Genomic DNA, 12838 nt, shown 5'->3' with positions numbered 1-12838 from the left:
TGGATACTTTTGATACTTTGATTGGCATAGCAGAATACAGCGGTGGTTTCGTGATTTTGCGGTCAGCCGGGTGTCTTGACACGTGCGGAAACCCGTCACCGTGCTTTAAGAGTGTCCAAACCAGGCTGAGATTTCCATGCATCCCACCTACACATGGGAATCCCAGAGATAGATTCTTGAAATGGAATGCGCTCTCTCTCTTCCCCAGGAGGGACACATCCTGCTTACCTAATTCTGGAGAGTATTAGGTGCAGGTTGGCAAGAGCCAACGCTTGGGGGGATCTCAGAATGTGCGTTGGGATAATTGTTGGAGTCTAACCAGCTAAAACTGCATAGCTTGCCATTGAGAGCGCTGGCAAGCTTTCCCACTGCTTGTCCAGCTCGGACCACTCTACCCATTAGGACTTTGGTTTGCAGGGTTAACGGGAGCTGAGTGGGATGACTCCTTGTCCCCAGTGACTGGTCTTGTCCTTCCAGGTCCTGCCGATGAGGTTGCTGTCATCAGCAGTGCCCTGAAACACTGTGGATCCGCCTAACTCAGGAATCTGACTTCCGAGACCGCCACAGAGGCCTGGCTCTATTCTGACATTCCATTGCTAGGCCTGTCACCTTTGAGCCAGATCAGCTCCATGGAGACCCCGATTACCTCCTCCCCAAGGAGGATAGTCACTAGTTTACAGGGTTTGCGCAGAGGTTGGCACCAGCTAGATGTACCCTCGATGATCTTTTATTATTTCTGCATGTTCCCGTACCGAAAAAAATGAAGAGGTTTTATGGGTGAAATACAGTGTTAACTTACAGACCTGGTGGAATAGGGCCAGACAGATAATGGGGTCTAACGTGCGACATTTCTTAGCTTGAAATGTGCATTGATTTCCTAACATTTCTAAAAACAATGACTGTGCTTGTGAAATGCATTCCCCAGACCCAGAGCATTCGATGCGAGGAATTAGACAATTAGATATTTCTTAGCCATCTGTTGAGCCAGCCTTTAGGCGGAAATACCATTACCGATGTTTTTGTGATCAGTGTGGAAACATTTCACGGTTAATGCAACAAGCCCGAGCAAAGCAAAATGTAGCCGTAGCTTTGTGACGCTGCGGTTAAATATAACCAAACCACTCTCGTCTTTATCCATGCGCTTTCCACAGGAAAAGAAATAATTAAAAGCTGAAATGTGTTTCATCTCACGGCCGGTGGGTTCTATTGATTTTTTTTTTTCCTTCATCTTTTCACTTAAATAACATGAGACGATTCTTTGTAGAGAAACACTCATTATAGCCCAGGGCGACACTTCCTAGAACAGAGAATCATGTGATCACAATATGCTCCTCTTCTCCGGGCTCGGAGCCTCACTGCACCATTATCTTAATGAGCTTGCTGTTCACTGCACCCATTTAGCTCCAATTTTCAGCATTGTGCTTTCAATCCTGTAGTGTATCAACTACTTTAACACTTTCTGACTTGGGCAAACAGCAAGCGGGAAGTGAGTTCAATGTTCCCTGATTGCTAATAACAGCCATTGTATCTCCACCTTCTCGTAAAGACCAGCCAAAAGGTTGCTGTTTTCATAGCCGTCGTTTAAAGTGACTCCGGGTCCCTTCCTCCCGAGTATAGGTTGTTAAGAGCAATGCGTCTAAATCGATGTGGAAAGAGAGTGGCTCAAGGGGGAAAGGATGAAGCAGGGAGTCACTGCAGAGGATGGAGGGGAAAGTTCTACCCAAAATACTTTAGTTCCCACACGACGGTTTTAAAGTTTTAAAAGATAAAACACAAATAAAGGATCTAAGCGACGCTGGTAAGAGACAGCTTATAAAATACCCATTGCATTTTACAGTATATCCTACGAAACACTTTATGAGATGTCCTCCCGATGTGAAAGGCCCTGTATCAAATGTAAGGATTATTATAAGTCTATGATGCTGCAGCCTAAGGTATCGAACAGAGGGTGACAATTGTGCCAGATATAGCTCATTTCGCAGACAAAAGCCAACACCCAGAGATCTGTCTGAGCTTAAGTGCAGTTTTATGTGGGAAAGGAACTGTGCTGTGGAGGTGTCGGGGGACTCCAGTCCGGTTTCCGCCCTGCCCACAATAGAGACTGCGCTTGTGAAAGTCACAAACGACATCCTCTCTATCTGCGACCAGGGCTCCTTCTGCCTCCTTGTCCTTCTGGACCTCTCTGCTGCGTTCGATGCAGTCAATCACGCCATCCTCCTCCACCGCCTTTCCATCTCAGTGGGACTGCACTCGCCTGGTTCGAGTCCTACCTCACAAACCGCCAGCAGTACATCTGCACAAACGGCTTCTCCTCCTGCTCTGACCCGGTCACCTGTGGGGTACCCCAAGGATCCATCCTTGGCCCCCTCCTCTTTCTGATCTACATGCTCCCGCTTGGGGATGTCATCCGTAGACATGAGGTATATTTCCACATGTATGCAGATGACAACCCACTCTATTTTTCCACCGCTCTTTGCGACCCCCAGTCCCCTGATGTTCTGTCAGCTGCCTGTCAGATCTCAGGGACAGGATGAGCGCAAACTTCCTTCAGCTGAACGTTGACAAGACGGAAGCCATACTCTTTGGCTCTCGTCAACATCTAAAATCTCACGGCTTTCACCTCCTCCACCTACCCGACCTCCCCCTAAAACTCTCCGAACCCGTACGCAACCTAGGCGTCAGGTTCGACCCCCAATTATCCTTCCTCTCTCACATCCGGTCCCTCACCAGCACCGCCTTCTACCACCTCCGACGCATCGCCCGTCTCCTCCATTACCTGTTCCCAAAAGCCGCTGAAACCCTGGTCCATGCCTTTGTCACCTCTCGGCTGGACTACTCCAACGCCTTCCTCGCCGGTCTCCCATCCACTGCCATCCATAAAATCCAAATCATTCAAAACTCTGCTCCCGCTTTCTCACCCGCATAAAACTCCGCTCCCCGATCACCCCAGTCCTTGCCAGACTGCACTGGCTCCTTCTCCCAGAGAGGATCAATTCCAAGATCCTCACCCTTGTATTCAAATCCCTGCATTCCTCTGCACCCCCTACCTCTCTGACCTCCTCTCTCCTCAAATCAGTACCCGTTGCCTTCGTTCCTCCGGGTCTGGCCTCCGCCTTGTCCCCCGAGTCCTCCGCTCCACCCTCGGCGGCGGTGCCTTCAGCCACTATGCCCCAAGGCTCTAGAACTGCCTTCCTCACTCCCTTCGTCTCGGTCCCTCCCTTCTCATTTTCAGATCTCTGCTGAAGACCTTTCTTTTCGACCACGCCTTTGGTCACCTTCCCCCCCCTCCCCCCGGCTCGGTCCCAGGATCCGAAACTGTAAAGCGCTCTGAGACGCCGTCCGGCGTAGAGAGCGCTATATAAATCCAAGTTGTTGTTGTTGACAGGTTAGGTGGCAATCAGAGAGAAAAGGAACAAGCCCAGGGTCCTGTGGAGGAGGTGGTTAGAGCTAGAGCTGGAGAGTATCTGCATTTAAATCTCTCAGCCATGTCTTGCTCCGCCCTCTGATAAGATAAATTAAATGGCTGTGATGGAGAGTACACAGATATCGACTGCAATTAAGGGCTGTAGTGGTAAACCATCGATCGGCAGAGACAAAGGCTGGGACATTGTTGAGCATGCATGCTCACTTTTATAACCCAAATGAGAATACTTCACCACTTACAGACCTAGGGCTGTGCTCAATAATTCTTTCATGACAACCATACATGGTGGAAAATGCCACGTTTCATTCCGGATTTGATTTGATAAAGGGGTCAGTTAGAAAACACTGCACTGTTTTCGTTCAGCTACACCCGGTGGGAGAAAATAATCCAATCCCAGTCCACTTGTAGCGGTCTGGAGCTCCTATGTTATAATGGTCTGTATTTACTGTTCATTGATTATATAGGAGAGTTTAAGAGAATGTTTTTCACACAGTTGTTTTAATAATCCTTGCATTTGATATTGTGCCTTATCACGTCTTCGAGACGTCTCACAGAATATACTGTAAAATGAATTGACTGTATATTTTGTGGGTGAAATACGGCAGCCAAATGCGCACAGCAGTGCCCCACAAACAGTCGTGGGTTGAGTGACCAAATTATTATTATTTTAATTTTAAAAAACTTTCAAGGGATGATTACCCCTAGAAAAGCGATCCACCAATCAACCAACAACCGGGTTCCTACTTACTGCTACCTAAACAATGTGGAGTAAGGAAACTTGCCCAACATTTCACCTGCCCGGGAATTGAACCCAAGGACCTCGCGCTTGCGAGGCAAGTGCTCTAACCACTGAGCTACAGGACGTGTTGAGGTGTAGAGTGTTCTGCCAAGCATTTATGGTAAATTTCAAGAGGGTAGGAGACAGGTATATGAAGGTTAGAGTCTTGTAAGGCAGTGAGATTGAATGAACACCTTGCTCTGTGAGCCGGTGCAGACTCAATGGGCCGAATGGCTTCCTCCTGGACTGTAAATATATGCTTCTATGTCGAGTTGCTCACAACTATGTGTTTTGTGTGGACATGGCCTCACAACAATAACGACTTGCACTTATATAGATTTGTTTCTGTGTTGGTTAATCCAAAGTTGAAGGAACTCAGAAAACTGCTGACAGTTTTTCCCAGTTGCCACAACGCAGCTTTCAATGGTTTTACTCTACAGGATGTTTTCAGGCTCGCTCTGAGCCTCACTCTTACAACCTGGAACATGATAGTCAGCCACACAGCTGAGAGACCCTTTGCAACACTCCGCCAAACACACAGCCTCATTAAAGGACAGTTAATTGTATTGCATATGACGGGACCGTACTTGGTTTAGCAATATGCAGCTGTCTGAATTGCTGTTGGCATGGCTCCGTACGCTAAACACTGCAGAAAGTGGCGAAGGTTCAGTGTGCAGAAAAACCTGACTACGCTAGCAATACAGCAGATCGTATCATCCTTGGTTTGAAGGAGCAAAGCCACTTTGGCACAATCACTTTACTTAGCAATTAATCTCTAAAACACCTCATCCCGTCGAGCCTTCTCAAAGCCCATGGCGTGGGAGAGTTATTTTGTGGTGTAGTGACTGTTATGTAAGCAGCTAATTTGCACCAGCAACAACCCACAACCACCAATAAGAGGAATCTTGTAGGGTGGGAGTTTGGGTTGCACTTGCACAACGTAGGCAGATCAGCCCTGGACCCCAGGAAATACTCCCTTTTCTTCTTCCAAATAGCGCCATGGGATCTTTAATATTCTGGAACCTCCTGGGATTCAGCGCGCGCCAAGTAGCAGCAGATAATGGCTGTGCTTTGCAGAAATCCTCCTGACTCGAACATGCCCAGAGGTTTCCTAATTGACGCACATTCATCCTTTGTCAGCGATGATACTGGAATGCCAGCCTCTGAACAATTTGTAGTCGTTTTTTCTCCCCAAAAAATATTCCCAGGTGGGAGGCCGCATATCGGCACGATGGTAAAGTCTGGCACACAGCCACCGACCGCGTTCGCTGAAATACTGCTCTCGTCTCTGGGGGAGAAACACAAAGCTGGTCTGTGTTGATCTGCCCTCCAGTGGAATTGTGTTAGTGTAAAAGTGAATGTTTTACGAGTGTGTATCTTGCTCTCGGTGGCTGCAGGTGCTCGTCCAGGGCTTTATGGCGCTGTATTCAATCGAAGTGAATCCCTCGCCAGCCAACGCATTTGAATTTTGTTCTATCTTTGGGAATTTGGGGATCGGGGCTGTCCCAGTTTGGGGTAAAACTGGCCCCTCGTGTGGGTCGTCCTGTCTCCAGCATTGTCATACCCCCTCACAGCTACGCTCAGCCTCACTGCTGAGGGAACCAACTCAACAGCAGTATTCACCTGCACTTAAGTTTGCAACGGAACTGTTGTTAATATAATTACATTTCAGGTATGTGAGGTATATTCTATATAACAGTGACTGTGCAGAATGGGGGCCCTCCGTAAGTGGGGAAGGCAGATTGTGTCAGCAAATTCAAGAGGGAATTAAACAACTAATTTGCAAGGATATCAGTTGAGGGTTATGAGAGCCTAGAGTGGGGTGTTAATTGTTTTCTTTACTTTTAGACTGATAGCAGTCCTCACAGGACTCTTCCACTCCTATGTATTCTTATAAGTAGCTGAGAAAGATGTTCGCTGAATTGAGCCATAGGTTGGGTTTACATCGCAAGGTTAGACAGGAGCTTTACTGGGCACGCTATATTAACCAGAGAGCACCGTGAAGTCCTATAGCTCAGTGGTTAGAGCACTCACCTCGCAAGTGAGAGGTTCGATTCCCAGGCAGGGCAAAACGTTGGGCAAGTTTCCTTACCCCACACACACCCCTCTGTTTACCTCGCAGTAAGTAGGAACCCGGTTGTTAATCCATTGTCAGAGTGCTTTTCCATTGGGGTAATAATCCCTTCAAAAAAAATCACAACTGTTTGTGGGACACTGCTGTGCTCAATTGGCTGTCAGATTTCGCCCACAAAGTGTACAGTCAATTCACTTTACAGTATATTCTGTGAAGCCCTGACAGACGTTTCGAAGACGTGATAAGGCGCTGTATCAAATGCGAGGATTATTATCATTATTATTTTCCTGGGTGTAAAACACTTCCTATTGCCTAACTTCCGTTGCCAGGGATAGGAAACAAGATTGAGGGACATTTTTGTGCTCTGCATCCCTTTTCTGATGGTAATCGATAAGCTTCAATATTGGAAAGCCTGATACTTTATAGGAGAGAGTGGATCAATCATCCATTTTATATTCCCCTCCCCAGTGAGAAACTCTCCTCAAATCTCACAGGACCCACTGTTTAATTCAGGTGGTGTACCACTGATAAATCCACTGCACCTAATCAGCATTCGTGCGTCTTCACTGATGATGCAAAGTACAAACTGCTAAAATTACAGTTTAACACATTCAATAATTCATAAGGAAAAAGTCTTTGCCTCCACTGAATTAGCATTTGATTATCATCAGGATCGGAGTCGCTGAAAAGCACCAGCACAGCGGTTTGTTCGTTCCTTTTGTGTGTAATTTTAATTAACTCCTTACAACACACGGAGACTATTTGTCATGATGTGTGTTGCTACAATGATGAATAACTGGGATCGATCGCAAGACTCCCCCACCTCCCACCCACCTCGTAGAGGCGAGGGACTGAGTGCTGGGACACTGGAATCAAGCAGAACAGTGTACACGCACACAGCCACATGACGTTCAGCGTCTTGTCAAATCTCCAAAAACATTGAAGCTGTCATCCGTGTACTTATTTCTTAATTTGTGACTCAAGGAGGAGGGTAATCATACAAACGAGTTGTTCAGATCCTTTTTCATACGACGTGAGTTGAGCAGGGCTAAATTGCAGTATTTTCAGGAGGGGAGAGAGAGAGAGAGAGAGAGAGAGAGGTGGGGGGTTAATGTAAAGGTCTTGTTTTTTTCCATTTCATTTGTGACTTGGTTCCCTCTAGTTACTCTAACTAACTTTTTGAAGCAGTCCGTTTTTTTTCCCCTTCTATTTGTCCACAAAAGTAAATCCCTTCAAAAAAAATGTGGTCGCTCTATCCGCGACTGCTTGCGGGACACTGCTGTGCACAATTGGCTGCCGGGTATCGCCCATAAAAGAAATACAGTCAATTTACTCTGCACTATATTCTGTGAAGCGCTTTAAAGCACCTCAACAACAGCAGCAACAACAACTTGCACTTCTATAGTGCCCTTCACACAGGGTAGTTTCCTGGAGCTCTTGACAATGGGGAATCTTATTACTATTATTAGGCTTTCTTTCTTCATACTTTTAATAGCTCACTGTTTGCTTCCCTAGATGCTCCTCATTCCTCTCACCTCCCCCCACCCCACCCCCCCCCCCTCCGTGCTACAGATGTGCCCTGATGTCCTGAGTTCTACAATGATTCTCTGTCAGCAGCCACTAGGGGACACTGATGCTCCTACGCTCCTTTGGGGAAAATGCCTCATCCATTCGCGCTCTCCCCTCGCAATCCAGCTGCCGGCAGTGTCTGACCATCTCAGTCATGATTTCACATTCAAAAATCCCAAAACTCTCACTCTTCCTCCTATGATCTACAGGCTTTCAAATCCCAAGCTTGGCATCGCTGTGTCTTGCTTGATCACAGCATCTCTCGCTGGCATTAGACTGTCTGATATCAAACAACGGATCTCGCCCACAGTCTGGTGTTTCAGCTCAGCCTGTCACTCCAAGGCAAAGATGTGTTGCAGATACAGACAGATTATTAGCCATCATTGGCACCTAATTAATCAGAGAACGTTATAAAGCCACTGATATGAATAATGAAAAAGGCTGCACTAAAGTTGTAATTACTGTAATCAGTTAACAGACACTGTGGAGGAGCAAACTGTAGGACCAACACAGCTCCACTCATCAATTAGACCCTCTCAAGCCTTTCTGGCCTGAAGTGTTTCAGTGTCTGAGCTCCTGGCATGTCGTGGGTTCCAAATTGTGCTGTTTCTCAATGTAAGGGATTCCTGTTGAGCTACAGGAACTCTGTTCCTGGGCAGATTGGTGCCTCCCATCTCCTGTTAACGGAAGAAGTCCCCATTTGTGCACCTCAGATACCTTATTCCTTATTGAGGGATCTTGTTAAACACCATGCACTCCTCCACCATTCGGGTGAAATTCCACCCTGTTTGGTTTACTCGGCACTTCAGATAAATTTTGATAAATTCCTAAATTTATCTTGGGCCGTCCTCCTGATGTGAAAGGCGCTTTACAAATGCAGTTTTGTCGTTGTTGATGATGTAAATTTAGCCTTAATTTTAAAGCCTTTTTTTAGGTTAAGAACATAACAATTTGCTGGCAAAGGAAGACCAAGGTTCATCCTGGCACTCGCATGGCGTATCCCAAACTATATATTTATTGTATCCCGAGATTTTCTTTTTCAAAGGTTTTTTTAAGAAACCCCAGAAAACCGAGTTCAAAGTGGAGAATTCAACAACTTGCCCCGTTCTGATCTCTGTGAAATGTGACGTAGAGTGAATTTAGTTGCCCCTGGAATCTCTCTCCAAATGCGGCCTTACTTTTGTAAGTGTTTTGCCCTCAAAATACACTTTACAATATATTCTGTGAAGCGCTTTTAGACGTCTGAACAACAACAACAAATTCCATTTGTACAGCGTATTTCACGTCAGGAGAATGTCCCGGGGCGCTGAAATCCGCACCCGAGCTAGTGGTTGGGATCAGGTGGGGTGGAGGGCAGGGAGGGTAGGGGTAGAAGGGTGACCAAAGGCGCAGTCGAAGGCGTTATATCAAATGCAAGGATTATTATTATTATTATTACTTTCCCGGAGCATTTTCTTTGCAACATTCAGCCTTGCTTTCATCAAACGGCACATACTCGATGGGCCGAATGGCCTCCTTCTGTGCCGTAACATTCTATGAAACAGTGTTGTGAGTTGCTTTCCTATTCAAAGTTTCTCTGTCACTAAACTTCGAATCTCTTTGGGGTTTGCATTGTTGGGGCCCAGCTCATCTTCCTGCTGCTGCGAAGGAGATTTCTCAGTCTGAACAACTAATACCTTTCAGCATTGTTCAAGTGCTGCTCTGTTGTTGGATTGATATTGCTGAGGAATACTAAAGCCATCTTTGTGGGACACGGAGCAAATCTCCAGGGTCAGACTTAGCATTCAAGTTCTTACAGAAACCCGCGACAGGCAGGTGAACAGTGTTAGCAACTGATAACCGCTTTTCTTGTAGTGCATAAAGAAGGATGTTCTAAAGAAAGCGCCATTCACTTTATCTCTCCCTCTTTGTTCACCCATGTGGAATTCTGAATTCCTTTCAGAAACACAAGGGTTTGAATGTCAGCTGTTATCCTGGGTGGTGTGGTGGTGGTGTGAGGAGTGGGGGGTAGGGGGATTGATTGCACCCACACAGATCAGTTGCCTCCGCTATTCTCCCCACTGAAGACCATAGCCTGACTCAGTCGGTAGCATTCTCGCCTCAGAAAGTTGTGGATTCAAGCCCCCCCCACCCCACCTCCACCAGATCAGGAGTTGAGCTCATAGTCCAGGCTGATATTGCAGAGCAGGGCACAGTGAGGTGGGGAGGGGGATTTGTCTGAAGTACAGTCTTTCAAATGAGATTTTAAACTGGTATATTGCTGCTTCCATGAAATAACCATTTATGCCACAGATGACTATTAATACAGATGACGTTATTCTACAAGTGACTAAACTACAGGTGATTATTTAAGCTACCCTTGACAGCAGTGGTAATACCTCCATGTTGGTGTGTTCTAAAGGGAACGATGTTCACTGTGAGAGAAACTGCGCTCAGATGTATCACTTGTTAGTTCGATTTAATATTTGATCTAGCTTTCAATTGCTTGTCTGGTGCCTGGTGTGAGCGGATTGTGGAATGAGCAAGCCTGGGATCCACACAGCATCCAACTCCCAGCACTGCACATAGCTCAGGTGGGACTGTATTGGTGATGAGCTCGCAGACGAGCCCCTTGTGGGACATAAATTGTACCCGAGGCCTCCTCACCCTCTATTCCTCCTTCCTGCAAAGCACACTTGACATAGCAAGATGGATAGACTGGTTGTGTAGTGCTTCGTAGTGTGGAGTCCTGTAACTCAGTGGTTAGAGCACTCGCTGAGTAAGCGAGAGAGGACCCGGGTTCGATTCCCAGGCAGGGCGAAACGTTGGGCAAGGTTCCTTACTCCACGAGCCGCTGTTTACCTAGCAGTAAGTAGAAACCCAGTTGTTAGTCGATTGGCGGATCATTTTTCCGGTGGTAATAAACCCTTCAAAAAAAAATAATAATAATTTGATCACTTCAATCCATGACTGTTTGTGGGACACTGCTGTGTGCAATTGGCTGCCACGTCTCGCCCACAAAACACACAGTCAATTCACTTTACGTATATTCTGTGAAGCGCTTTGAGCCATCTCGAAGACGTGGTAAGGCGCTGTATCAAATGCAAGGAGTATTATTCTTATTATTATTAATTGCTCGTTTCGGTTGGCTTTCAGCCAAGAGAAGGAGAGGACCTCGAAAGTGAGGCAGGCGGTAGGGCGGGGAATTTTAAAACGACCAACTTGTTTTCCGCAGGCTCTATTGAAACTTTTATCTTTTTTTTGTCTCTCCCTCTCTCATTTCAGGCCGGGAACAGCCTGGGAGCCAAGATGCAGCTGCTGCAGACAGATTTCTCCAGCACCCTGTCAGAGTTCATTGACCTCCACCTGTACCACCAGAACAGCATCCCCGCCTTCCTCAGCGCCGTGACCCTCGACCTCTTCAGCCGCCAGACCTGTGCCTAGTCGGAGAGGAAACTCCCGGCGTTTCAGAACTTTGATGTCAGCTTTTAGTTTGATCTGAGAGAGCTCCCACCCGCCCGCTTGAGAAATGCAATGAGCGCCGTTAACTTAGACCCACTTTTTTGTTTGTTCTACCTACGGTTGTGTTTTGTTTTTATTGTAAATTGATTTTGTCGCTTTCCCCATCAACTCCGCAGCTCCCGATTTGGGTGGGTGGGCGGGCGGCGGGAGAGAGAAAGGGGCCACCTGCTAGCAGACACCATTTGGCAGCCCTTAACTGTTTGAATAAGCCGCTTGCATATTCTGTGAAGGTTGCAAATAAAAGATGCAGAGTATGAATATCTTTACGACTTTGTATTTCAGTGCAGTGCACATTTCAAGGAAGAGGACCAGAGTTAAACACTGCTGGGCACGAATGAGTTATTGCCTTTTTTAATTAACAGAAACTGAACAGATGATTAACTTCCTCAGACGTGTTTGATGACCTCGATTGTGTGGTGACGGGGCCAGAATGTGGGTGTGTTTGCTTGCCGCTGTCTAATAGATGCCCTCAGAGGCACCTGGTTTGGGTTATTTCCGAGCGATTTGTCACGTGTTGAATCTAAGTTGGACATTTGACCCATTTGAGAAGAAACTTGTTAAAGAATTGCAGCACGTCAAGACTGTGACAGTCAAAATCTCTTCCCTCTCACTCAACGCTACAGCATGTCGAAAACCGTAACATCACAATCACTTTCCTCCCTCACTCTAGACAGTCCTGGTGAAGGGGGTGAATTCACACTGGGAGCTGTTTCCGTGATCGAGGCATGTGGTTGGGAGAGAAAATATAGGAAGATTTAATAATAATCTTTGCATCTCTGCAGCTTTCACATTAGGATGTCTCAAAGCACTTCACGGGATACATTGTAAAGTGGAGTATTGTGTATTTTGGGATTGAAATGCAGCAACCTATTTGCATACAGCAATGTCCCACAATAGTCGTGGAGTCAGTCATAGAATCATAGAATATTAACAGCACAGAAGGAGGCCATTCGACCCATCGTGCCTGCGCCAGCTCTTTGGAAGAGCTACCCAATCAGTCCCACTCCCCCACTCTTTCCCCACAATTTTTTCCCTTTCAAGTACACATCTAATTCCCCATTGAAATGTGTTATTGAATCTGTTTCCACTACCCTGTCAGGAAGTGCATTCCAGACCGTAACAAGTCTCTGTGTGCAAAAAAAAGTTTCCTCATCTCCCCTCTGGTTCTTTTACCAATTATCTTAAATTTATGTGCCCTGGCTACTGACCCACCAGCAAGAGAAAACAGTTTCTCCCTATCCACTCTATCAACAACCCTCATAATTTTGATCACCTCTATTAAATCTCCCCTTAACCTTCTCTGCTCTAAGGAGAACAATCCCAGCTGACCAAACTCCCTTCTCTTTTCCAGTATTGCCATGGGATTTTTAACATCCACCTGAACAAACACAGATGGGACCTCAGTTTAACGTCTCATTTGAAGGATGGCACCTCCAACACCGTGATAAATTGGTCATTTATTTCAAAGCTGTGTGAGACCTTGCTGTGTGCA

General features: G+C 46.4%; 1 protein-coding gene across 1 annotated transcript in view; it reads left to right on the top strand.

Moving 5' to 3' along the window:
- The window catches only part of mad1l1 (mitotic arrest deficient 1 like 1), a 337784-nt gene extending 326176 nt beyond the window's left edge, over positions 1–11608 (top strand). Inside the window, exon 18 of the mRNA XM_007905757.2 lies at positions 11110–11608. Within this exon, the coding sequence (XP_007903948.1) occupies positions 11110–11268 (159 nt within the window). The 3' untranslated portion in view covers positions 11269–11608. The remainder of the gene's footprint in view (positions 1–11109) is intronic.
- The last annotated feature ends 1230 nt before the right edge of the window (positions 11609–12838 follow it).

The sequence above is a fragment of the Callorhinchus milii genome, unplaced genomic scaffold, assembly GCF_018977255.1.
Source record: "Callorhinchus milii isolate IMCB2004 unplaced genomic scaffold, IMCB_Cmil_1.0 Scaffold16, whole genome shotgun sequence".
In the NCBI taxonomy this organism is placed as follows: Eukaryota; Metazoa; Chordata; class Chondrichthyes; order Chimaeriformes; family Callorhinchidae; genus Callorhinchus; species Callorhinchus milii.
The sequence above is the reverse complement of the archived record's forward strand: the minus strand, read 5'-3'. Positions and strand labels throughout refer to the sequence as shown.